At 40.8% G+C, this 12607-nt stretch overlaps 1 protein-coding gene across 1 annotated transcript in view; it reads left to right on the top strand.

The window, feature by feature from the left end:
• The first annotated feature begins 8794 nt into the window (after nt 1-8794).
• RTN4RL2 (reticulon 4 receptor like 2) overlaps nt 8795-12607 on the top strand; it is a 59704-nt gene continuing 55891 nt past the window's right edge. The window contains exon 1 of the mRNA XM_075217208.1: nt 8795-8866. Within this exon, the coding sequence (XP_075073309.1) occupies nt 8836-8866 (31 nt within the window). The 5' untranslated portion in view covers nt 8795-8835. The remainder of the gene's footprint in view (nt 8867-12607) is intronic.

The following is a 12607-nucleotide window of genomic DNA, read 5'->3' as shown; positions in this document are numbered from 1 at the left end:
GAGCATACCTCCTTGCGGGGGCCCCACGAGAACACCAGGGACGAGTTAGACTCCACTCCGTTCAGTTGTGCTGATACCGGAAAGTAGCCTCAATCCCGCATCCACTTGTAACATTGTTATTTGTCACTGACTGGGTTTGAATAGCAGTTTACAGGTCTTGGGCACTATACATAGCTCACTTTCGGTCATCTTAGTGTCAGTGCTGCAGCCGCGGCACTTCTCAAATGTAGTCAGTGAGATTTATATTTGAGAAGAGCTGCCTCTGCATTACTGACTAAAATCGGGTCTGAAACAAATGTGCTGCGCATGCCCAATGGCAGCAGCTCCTCCTGAGGTTGGTGTACAGAGAGTCATAAATGGTAGTTTTATTTTATGTTGCTTGTACTTGCTATATGATTAGTGCAGAAGATTCAATTTTGATATTTTTCTATAATCCATTTGCAAAATCTACATTCTATATGAATATTTTTATTTGTTCCATAAAAAGTGTGGTAATAAAACTATGGGTGAGATTCTATAGGCTGCAATGTGTTGTCGGACACCACCGCAATGTCCGGCAGCACACATTACCACCATTATGGTAAAGAATCTCCCTATAGAGGTGCGAGGAAGAACGAACGGAGATTTCAACCTTAACATCGGCACAATGTGTCTCTGTGAATTGTTCCGGAGACATAATGCGCTGAATTCAGTCTCCCCTTATGAATTCATCATGAGTGGCGTTTGTTATTGTTAGGAACCCTTCTAGCCAGTACCGCTAAACCCGGAGTCTGCTCTGAAAGTCTGGTGTTCACTGAAGCCCCTAGTGGTGGGGACAGACTTGGCCGCAGACTAACAGAGGGTCGTGAAATGCGTACCGGCTAGGGAGAACCCAGGAAAGCGGAGTGAAGTCCCGGCAAGGGTCGAGGGCCGGCAGCAGACAACGAATCCAATAAACAAGCCGAGGTCAAGGGTCACGAGCAAACAGCAAAGTCGGTCAACACACCAGGGGTCGGGGTCACAAGAAACAACAGGCAGGGTCATACACAGGCAATCCAACAGGGTATCCACAGGACAGGAACAAGGAGCAGAGCAGGTCAGCAGAACTGGTAACAGTAAGCTATAACCGGCAGTGAGGCTGCAGACCTCACTGCCTTAAATACAAAAGGCCACCAATCAGAGCCTAGCTCTGAATGATATACAGCCCCCTGATTACATTAATCAGCCCACAAGCTGTATTGATTTGTGCGCATGCGCCCGGCTACCAGCACCGCCGGGACGCAGCGCCACATGAAAAGCGTCAGGCCGTTGCCCGGGCAGGAAGCGGAAATGACGACCCGGTCGTCAAGGTGGAGGCCGGAACGCCAGAGGGCACCAGAAGCGAGCCGCGGCGGCTGTGAGTACCGCTGCGGCTCGTGACAGTTATGAGATATGTTTATATGTTTTTTGATTGATACATAGATATAATAAATACTTAATATTTAAAGATTGCCTTTTTCATGTACCCATATTAATTACCACTAATAATTATTTGATATGGTGCTATTTTACTTTTCTTTCATTTCTTATACAAAAAGTAAATAAATAAAAAACATGTACAGTGCCACGGCCGCAACATATTTTAAATGACTAGAATGGAGCTCCTGCACATGCCAAGTAGTGATGGCAGCAATTCTCTTACCTCCAGTCTTCTGCCTTTCAGCTAAAGCCAGTCATTGTACAGCAGTAAGTTAATAATATACTGATCAATTATACAGGACATATGACAGTGTATTTTATTAGAGATTATTTAAGACACTCCCAATGCACAGCATCAACTCATTCCAACTGGATAAAACAGACAGTACACATTGGTAAGGTTATTTCCAATGATGCATGGCAGCAACCAAAAACAATTAATAATTCCATATGTAATCTTAAAGTTTCTGCAATGTTAGTTATGTGACACTCATGCAAAATGTGTCACTGTTGTAGAGAGTAGGAGAAATCATTTTTGGTGGACATGGAAAGCATCTGTGTTCCATTTTAAGCCTATTTTCATTTATTTATAATACAACTTTTTAAATTTTGTGTTGTTGGGGGTCATGTCAGGACAGAGGGGTGTGATGTCCCTCTTGCATATCTGCAGCAATAAATAATAATAATATATAATAGTAATGCAGAGCTACAAGCAAGGGTTGGCTGGCAGACTATAGCCCGGGGGCAAGCATATAGCACTGGCCCATAAGTAGAGGCACATCCTTAAAGAGTGATTCTCGGTACAATATATATTTATCAATATAAAAAAGAGGCTATTTTAGTGTTGCTTAACCCAGTGATGATATTATTATTATTATTATTATTATTATTATTATTATTATTATTATTATTATCAGGGGAGCTGAGAGGGGGGAGTGGGTACTGATTACCGGGGCCTAGCTATGCCAGTCTATGCAGCCCCTGCATAAGCTGTCAACTCACATACTACTAAATACGGCAGTGTCAATAATTCATAGAATATTGTACTACATCTTGTAATACAATATTTTATGGATGAATGATGCCCCCGCAGTGAGTACTATGCGCTGTGACAATTTATGCAGGGACCGCACAGGCTGCCTGCATCATCCCCTTAAGGCAGTGGCTTGATCCCTGTCACTGTGACATCAGCAGGTCAAGTCCCTGCAGGGCTCACATGGTATACAGTGCAAATGGGCTTGCTGGATATCTTCCCGTTCCTGTACTGCACAGTGGAGAAAAAGGTAAGAAGAAGGGGTGATGTGATGGGGAGGGGGCATGTGCTATTACAGCTACTGGGCAAAGAGGGGCATGCGTTATTAAAGCTGCTGGGCAGAGAGGGGCATGTGTTATTAAAGCTGCTGGGCAGAGAGGGGCATGTGTGATTAAAGCTGCTGTGCAGACGGGAACATGTGTTCTTAAAGCATGTGTGCAAAGGGGAGCATGTGTGAGTAAAGCATGTGTGCAGAGGGGGTGCATGTGTGAGTAAACCATGTGAGCAGAGGGGGGTATGTGTCAGTAAAGCATGTGGACAGAGTGAGTATGTATGTGTAAAGCTGCTTGGCAGAGGGGGGTATGTCTGTATAAAGCATGTGGGCAGAGTGGGTATGTGTGTGTAATGCTGCTTGACGGAGGGGAGGGTGTGTGTAAAGCCTGTGGGCAGCGGTGGCATGTGTGTGTAAAGCTGCTTAACAGAGGGATTATGTGCATGTCAAGCAGGTGGGCAGAGTGGGCATGTGTGTGTAAAGCATGTGCATGCACTGCTGTCCTCTGCTGATCCATTCCACCTCCATGTGGTAATAGCTGTGGTTCACCGTCTGCTGCATAACCTGAATACCGCTGACCTCTGTTCACCTGTTCCACTCGTCAGTGGTAATCGCTGTGATCAACGCCTGTTATCTACTCTGCATGCACCGCTGACCTCCGCTGATCCATTCCACCACCATGTGGTAATAGCTGTGGTTCACCGTCTGCTGCATAACCTGAATACCGCTGACCTCTGTTCACCTGTTCCACTCGTCAGTGGTAATCGCTGTGATCAACGCCTGTTATCTACTCTGCATGCACCGCTGACCTCCGCTGATCCGTTCCACCTCCATGTGGTAATAGCTGTGGTTCATCGTCTGCTGCATACCTTGTACACCTCTGATCTCTGCCTACATGTTCCACTCCTTAGTGGTAATCACTGTGATCATCGTTTGCTATCTACTCTACCTCGTTGATCTGTCCACCCTCCAAGTGGTAATGGCTGTGGTTCATCGTCTACTGTAGATTTCTGCTCTCTGCCTAGCCACCTTATCGTGGATTATCCTGTTCGGGCTCATCATCTCCTCCTCTCTAGTGTTCTACTAAGGACTCATGTATCTGTTCTTCACTAGGTTTACTTCTCAGTGTCAAGTTGCCCCTTAAAGCCACCTCTCTGTTCTGTCTGATTGGGAACTTCCCTAGAGGGCTGCGACCTGCAGGGTGGAAGCCGCTGAAGCCCAAATCTCCTTGCGGGGATCTCTGGTGAATACCTTCCACTCTGTTAGACTCCTCTCCTCTTGGTGAGTCTAGCAAATATCAGCTGAGACAGCAGGATCTCACTCATCCTTCGTGTACAAACCAGACAGGCCCTAAATTTCTCTTGGTGGCCCTGATTATTATTATTATTATTATTATTATTATTATTATTATTATCATTATTATAAATGGCAAATAATGCAATAAAAAACAATCCTCACTTTATATTGCATTTTATTTTTTATATCTTCTCCCTACAGCACCAATTTTACATACCTGACGGATTATAATGGAGTATGTATATATAACACTATATAGCTATAAAATTACAACAATAAGAGAAACAAATAATAGATATATCTGTCCTATCATCATACTGTTCCCCCTCATCACACTTCTGTCCCCTTCATCACACTGCTGCCCCCTTCATCACACTGTTCCCCCTTAATCACACTGTGCCCATTCATAAGAGTGTGCCACTTCATCATACTGTGCTGCTCCTCACACTGTCCCCCTCATTACACTATGCCCCTCATCACACTGTTCCCCTTTGTCACACTGTGTCTCCATCATCACACTGCTCCCCTTCATAACATTGTTCCCCATCATCACACTGCTCCCCTTCATAACACTGTTCCCCTTCATCACACTGTGCGCTATAATCACACTGTTCCCCTCATCACACTGTTCCCCTCATCACACTGTGCTGCTTAACACACTGTGTCCCTTATTGAACCGTGCACCTCAGCATTCCATCCCCCTCATCACACTGTGTCCCCTCCTCACACTATCCCCCATCAGCACACCATTCTATTTAGCGGCTCTTCTCATCAGGACGTGATGATGACATTACACCCATCAGTCAGTGAGGAGGGAAGAGGTCAAGAGACACTGTGGCATAACACTGGGAGGAGGAGATACATGGCACTGGGTGTCAATCTGACACCCTAGCTCAACAGTACTGTGGTGATCGCAGCCGCATAGTCGTGTCACTCACACAATAATTTGGTGCTGGTCTAGGGGAGAAGCCGTGCAGCACTGTTATTGGAGAAAGTTCAAGCAGCCTATGCATAGGCGCCAGATCGCATACTACTCAATGCGGCCGCATCATCCATTAATTAAATGTTGTACTACAAGCTGTAGTACAATATTCTATCATTACAGCAATGGATGGCTCGGCTATATATATAAATATATATATATATATATATATATATATATATATATATATATATATACAAGTTAACCCGTGCATGATACTCATGCATTTTTTTTGTCAAATAATGTCAGTATACCAAATTTCAGGTCATTCGGATGAGCCCTTTCTGAGAAAATAGTTTTTTCCACAGACACACACACACTAACACATGCCGCTACGCATGCAGGGGCGGATCTAGAAAATGTTTGTTCCCCGGGGGGATGTTAGGGCGGGGCGATTTAGGCCCCACTCCCTTTCTGACTTCTGAGGCTGCCGGGGGCTGCACAGTGTGTGCAGGTCCGCTCGGCAGTGACAGGCAGGGACAGTGTGCTGCCCGGCTGCTCTGATTGTGTTTAAAACACAATCAGAGCAGCCGGGCAGCACACTGTCACTGCCAAATGGACCTGCACATACTGTGCAGCCGTTGGCAGCAAACCCCTGCTAGGGGGGGGGGCGATTGCCCCGATCGCACCCCCCTGGATCCGCCACTGTACACATGTGTGTTCATGAGGTAAAATTACCTCACGAAAATGAGTTTGACCCCTTAACTCGTCAATAATATCAGTATACCAAATTTCAGCCCTTTTTGAGGGTTTTTTTCCACACACACTAAGATTTTAGTAGGTCAGTTAACCCGTGCATGATACTCATGCATTCTAGTCAAATCAAGCTACTTAAGGTGTTAAAAACTCCCCACTGTCACCCCCGGCACCCACCAACCACTCCCAACTGTCACTTCTCCTTCAAGAAATATATAGGTCAGTGTATAACTCTGCCCAGCAGGTGGCGCTGCAGCTTGGTTTTTATTTTCTTACACACACACAGACAGACTAACACACGCCACTAGACATTTATATTATATATATATATATATATATATATATATATATATATATATATATATAATATATATATGTACAACTTGCAGTAAGTGAGGTGAATGTACCGTCATATGTAACCTCAGCTTTCAGGGGTGTATGGTAATTAAGGGGAACTTAAAACTGTCTGCTTGCAGTATTTGACTGGTTATCTGGTTTGCAAACTATTAATCTGCCCCATCAGAAGACTCTATTTCATGACAGGGCATAGTTAGGCATCCTGCCATGGTGACGGCTGTGCATGGCATTTTAACATGCTACTGTTGCAACTATGCAGTCGGTGGCAGCCTTTTGAGTTGAGTGCTGTGCCAGGGAACTATTTGATTGATTCTCGAACACCCACTCGCTGTTACCCATCATTTGATATGAACACTATCTACCCAAATACGGAAAAAATGTGAAAACACCATTTTATCTGTAATTGGCTGCTTGGCAATTAAGTAGATGGGTTCAGCTGAGAGTAACGCATTTTGCATTTGCTTTATATTAAAATCATTATTTATTTTAATATTAAGGGGCACAAATCATTTTTTTTAGCATAAGGGGGCACACATTGTTATTGATTATTATAAGGGGGCATGATTACTTATATATTATTAAAAAGGGGCTCAAGTAATTATCTATTTATATAAAGGGCATCTAGAATTTAATTTATTATAATTTTAGTGCTTGCATTTGTGGCACTACATAAGACCGTATGCACTGGCACCCATGTAGTTCTACAAATCCCTGGGCCCCTTCTGGTATCCCCAGTACCCACTAGCCAGTTATACCAGGAGAGGCCCAGTGCTAGTTAGTATTGGGCCTGTCCTCTCTAGGTGTGGGCCAACCATTTTTTGGGCCTCCCCCTAGAGAACCAAGTCTGATTCTAAGTAGCACTGAGCCCTTACACAATGACACAATGTAGGGTAAAACTGAATGCTTTCCACTTAATTTTACAAAGTGGTGTGGCCTGTACTGTATAAGGTTTAGGGGTTTGCAATCCGCCACACATCGCCAGCAGCTTCAGTTTTTACCCTCCAAAATTATAGGATAGTAAACGTGTGACGATTTGCAAAAAACATCAAGTTACTACCCCTTAGTAAATATGCCATGGAAGCAGAAAACCTGGTCACATAAAGGGGCATATTTAACAACTAGTGATGGTACACTATCGTGCACTTACCATAAAATCCACGGCCTTCTGTGTGTCCTGCATATTTAAGAGCGGTGCATCGCAGTCTGCTTCGTTTTTGGGAGCAGTCACCATTCAATAGTATGGTGACTGCTCCCTCTTGCAATCAAACAAGTTCCGAAAAATATTTTTTTTTCACAAACTTGTCATGTTAATGTACGCTGAAGCTGGCGTACATTATCAGAATTGAAAAAATTCAGTGCTGTCAGCTCTGCTCCGAAGAGCAGAGCTGGACAGCACATGTGTGGAGGGATCACATGATCCCTCCCTGTCACTCACTGCTCTCGCTCTGCCACTATAGTTGCAGAGACAGAGCGGAGATGTTTGTGCACATGTCCAGTTCTTCGAACTACACATGCGCAGTATGAAGAGAAGCGAAGAGGACAAGGAGGAGATCCGGAGACAGCGCATTTCGAAGAGGCGTGGTAAGTATGTTTTTTTTATCACAGAAACAGCAGTTTATCGGAACTGCTGTTTCTGTGTTGGGTTCTACATAAATTTGAGAAATAGTTCAATCCTTATCAATGCGATAAGGATTGAAAACTATTTTTCACTTTATCTAAATGTGCCCCATATAGTATGTTAGAAGATCACATTTATATATTTTAGAAGTATTGTTTCTCATTCTATGGATCTCTATTACAATTAATTAAAAAAATAAAAACAAAAGTGCCATGTTTAAAAAATAAAAATACACAGCAACACACATATATGACACAAAAGTTGAAACAGCATAAAAGGAAACAGAATATTTTTCCTTTTGGATTATATTTAACAATGTTTAGAGTGTAAATTGGGAAAAAAAAGCTGTAGAAGAATTTTCTAATCATTAGTTAATTAATATATTAATATTTTTATTAATACAAAAAATAATATGCACTGTTTGCAGAATAAAGTCAATTTTATTAATGTGTTAATCAGATCTCAAATTACAAAAAAAAAAATTAATACATTGGAGTACATGGAACAAGGTGATGATATGCAGATCTCTAGAAATGTAAGTAAACAAATGATGTACAAATCATTAATACATTATGGGGGCACCAAGTTCAAAAATATCATGCATTTAAAAAAATAATAGGTAAATAGTAATTTTCACGCATATGCCACAAATATTGCATATGCTTACCAGAACTAAGGTTATGGCAACTAAGTACAATAACTTACAATGAAGTATCAAAGTCCTACATTGTCATATGGAAACTTGTATATCAAACTGTTTCAAAATATTATATTGGGTCACGCTGTATGTTAGGTATTGTATCTGCAAAAGAGGGCATGGATTGTGTCAGACTACGGGATGACACAGTAGAGGCATTACCTTTAAAAGTATATCTGATCCATTGAGTAATGAAACATTTGTAAAAACAGCGATCACAGGAAAATATATGGATCACATACATATACAGTGGTTGACCACATATCTTAACAGCATAGATGTATTCTGAGCTCTCTGCTCTTCTAGATACATCCATGTATACTATTAGGGTACAGTTATGAGCACACTGTCAGTGTAACACGCATAGATCGCTCTCTCCTCCCTCATTCCTGCGCTGTCATATCCATCTCATTTTACTGGGCAGTTCTCAGTCACTCCAGAGACAAGGATGCAAAAAGAGTGCGAGATAACCCTGCGAGGTAAGAGAACATCAGCGTGAAACACTGTGGACAGAATGTGAATAAGTTAGATTATGTATATAAGAGATTGTAACGAGATCGTGAGAGACAGGTAGCGCGGAAAAGTGAGATACAGGGCTATGCGATGAGAGGATGGTACATAACGCAATGAGAGTTGAAACCTGGTGGATGGACCAGTGGATGGGGGGCTAAAAGGGGCTTCAAATGAAAAGACAACATCGAATAAAATTGTGTAAAGGAAATGTTACAGTGGAAGAAGGGCAGATATTTGAGAAAGACAGGTGCAAATCGAAACTGAGAATAGAGGAATCTGCTGAAGGGTCTCTAATAGAGAAAGAAAAAGGGGGCGTTGGGGAGGTAGTGAGGGTGTAGAGGGATAACATTATGTGGAATTATGAGAAATGTAAAGGTGAGGGGGGGGGGATGTTGGTTGGGAGGACAAGGTGGATAGCTGACCTGTTAGTAAATATTTCATGTCATTGGATTGAGTTTCAGCAACTCAGAAAGAAAGAATAGAAGGTCTTTCAATTCAAAGTTAGGGACAGAATTACATAGTGATTCTCTGCAATTTGAGTTTGCATGACGGTTTTACCTTAATATTAATACTATTGAAGACCTCTATATTAGGATTGTTAACTATCTAAGATTATTTCTTTTTTATTAACAATTTTATAAAACATCAAGGACAATTTTTTTACTGATGCATTATTTATGTAATTATGAAATGTAGCAAGAAATGAAATTGCTAACATCTAGGGGACAAATGAGTCAGAACAGCAAACTATTCATCACAGAACTACTGTTCTGGTGTATGCTATATGTAACTTAATACATATATGTAATTTAATACATAATTGACGGTAACATTTTGATTGAGCTCTAATTTTAGCACTTTAAGCAAATTTGCTGACAGTGGACAACAATGCTGTTTATGTATTATTTATTTGGTGTACATGATAATTGTTAATGTCCTGTTGTCAATGCCTTTGAGTCATATTTCACAGAGAATTTTCACAAAGGGTGGACAACTATATGTTTTCCAAAAGAAAACTATAAAGCATGTAAATATAATACTTGATTTCCCTTAGCTTATAACTCACCACAAATGTCCACCAGGCTCACATAAAGGAAAGGAAAGATGTCTTATGATCCCCCTAGGTGTTATGCTGTTGATGTAAGCATAACACCTAGGGGGGAGATATCTATCCTTGCAGGATATATGACACGGGAGTGCTTTTAAAGATTTTATGGAACTATTTTGATTCACTTCATTATATATGTTACATGTGCCTATGGGTAATTTTCCTATATGGTTTTCTGAATTTAGAGTGTCTATGGGGAATTTTCCTATATGTTTTTCTGACATTTACTTTGCACCTTGTATGACAAATTACTAAGCACCATTACCCTATAAATGTCTCCCACAGGTAAACTCACATTGTCCAAATCAAAGAAGCATTTAAAAACCTGGCCAAAATTACTAGCATGCTTACATTATATCAATTACACTGGATACACTAAAAAAATTAATACACATGATTGGGTTGTTCCTAGCCATTAAATATTGCCATTTATTACTGTTCTGGGGGTAATTACAGGTATTTCAAATAGTTAGAACTGCAGTTTTGTTTCCCTTTTGTTGTTGGAAGCCCAGTCTGTTTTACATTAGTACTACTGATTGTTTATCACGAGTTGTGTTTTATATATATATATATATATATATATATATATATATATATATATATATATACATAAAACAAATGGCAGAGAAACCAGGGGTGCCACCTTTAAGATAAATCAATAGATTTATTTACAACATCATATAGTGATGTCCATAGCCAGAGCAGCCGGGTAGATACTGATTCATACTGCTGTCTGTCCAGCAGGTAATGATGAACTCTGTACTTACCTCCATATACAGGCAGGTCAGTTTCATAAACCCTGGCATGCAATTATCAGTATATATTCACGCAGTAAGCAACACATTTATCCGTAAATGCACACAAAGTATCAACAATAGTGGTAGCAGACACACATTGTGAAAATATATGTTTAAATCCAGATCACAGAGATTTTCATTTATTTTCTGACCAAACCATGATTTGTTATTTTTTTAAAAAAGCAAGTCAACAGTGGCATCAATAAATGTGTGGATTGTAGATAGTAATTGTTTAAAATTCTTAGTAATGTCATCAATTCTGTTTTATTAATGGCATAAATTCATTAGGAACACTTGTGCTCTGTTAAAATAGAACTAGGGCTCCCATTATATTTTAGCAGAAAACAGGTCATCCATGCGTGTTTATCAGCCTATACATTTCCTTTTTCTCTTTTGAGTACCAAGAGCAGTAAAATAGTGAACTCTTTGAATCCCATCAGGAGTCTAGAAAACTGGCATTATGAAATACAATTGTTCTGAAGTTGAAACTGGTCCTGGGAATGCTGACACATACGAGAGGTATAACAAACATCAAATCTAATAGGCTTGTTACAGTGGAGTTCTAAGCCCTGTAAGAGCTCTGTGCCTTCAAACTAATGTTTTCTGTGGATACATTATCTCATGTATACCGCATGTACCACACAATTCTTCCAAATGGGCAGTAACCCATTGCATTTGCTAGGGCAGTTTTAAACAATGTAAGTCCAGAACACAAATCAAGGATGAGACCAGGTACAGCAGTGTGTGCCCAAGACAGATGTGGTTTAACATAGGCTTTGAATTGTATGAAAGCACTTAAATCATATATAATGCAGTCCAATCTGAACTGTAAAAAATGCAATTATACAATCTAGAGTCCTCTTGTCCATAATGACACAACGCACAGCCTCCTTGATGGCCATTATGTAGTGCATCACTCCTCTCTAATGCCCATTATTACACAATAGTCACAGTAGAAACCCTTCTGATGTTTAATACACAATGCACTGCCCCATGCACTGTCTGTTAAACAATAAACAGCCCCCTCTTGTAAAGCAATTTGGAAGAACCCTGTGATGTCAGTTACACAGTACAATGCATTGCCCCTTCTTATGTCTATTATACAATACACAGTCCCTCTGAACACATACTTTTCCCATTCGCATTAAGCCTGCACCACCAGTTCACTTTGAAATATCACAGACTATGATGGAAACACAGTACAGGGCTTGGAAATGTAATATTATCTATAGAAAATGCCCTGCCTGCATTTGCTCAGTGAACTTCAACAGTGAATCAGAATACTACTAAGCATAACAAATAAAATAAACAACATACATGCCCCAAGTAGGTTCATGATCAGGACAATTATCCTTTTTGCATTTTCTAAGCATAGCATTGTTTTTTAACAAAACTATTAACGCTCACTGAATATTTTTATTGGCAGTTTTGTAAAAAGGTTCTAGTGTGTCAAACCTTACCCCCCATTAAAACCATTGGGACTGGTGTGTGTGGCAGCATATGAATTAACAGACTCAGCATGGGTGCTAAGTGATCTCTAATTTATTAATAGTAAAAATATGCACATAAAATATAGCGGTTTACATTCTACTGCTACATAGGTACAGGCTGGGCTGGAAGGCAGGGGGCATATGCCCTCCGGGCTGGTCCCATAGTGGACTACCCTGTGTTGGGTCACTGAGCGAGCTGCATTTTTTCACTATAAAATGTTTCTAATAGGCTGCTAAGTTGAGTCTTTTTCTCTGGGGTAAAAATTGCCAGCCTCCTCTGGTTCTACTACTAATATATAAAAACCAAACACA

The sequence above is a fragment of the Mixophyes fleayi genome, chromosome 6 (assembly GCF_038048845.1).
Source record: "Mixophyes fleayi isolate aMixFle1 chromosome 6, aMixFle1.hap1, whole genome shotgun sequence".
Classification (NCBI taxonomy): domain Eukaryota; kingdom Metazoa; phylum Chordata; class Amphibia; order Anura; family Limnodynastidae; genus Mixophyes; species Mixophyes fleayi.
This window is presented reverse-complemented; position numbering and strand designations above follow the sequence as displayed.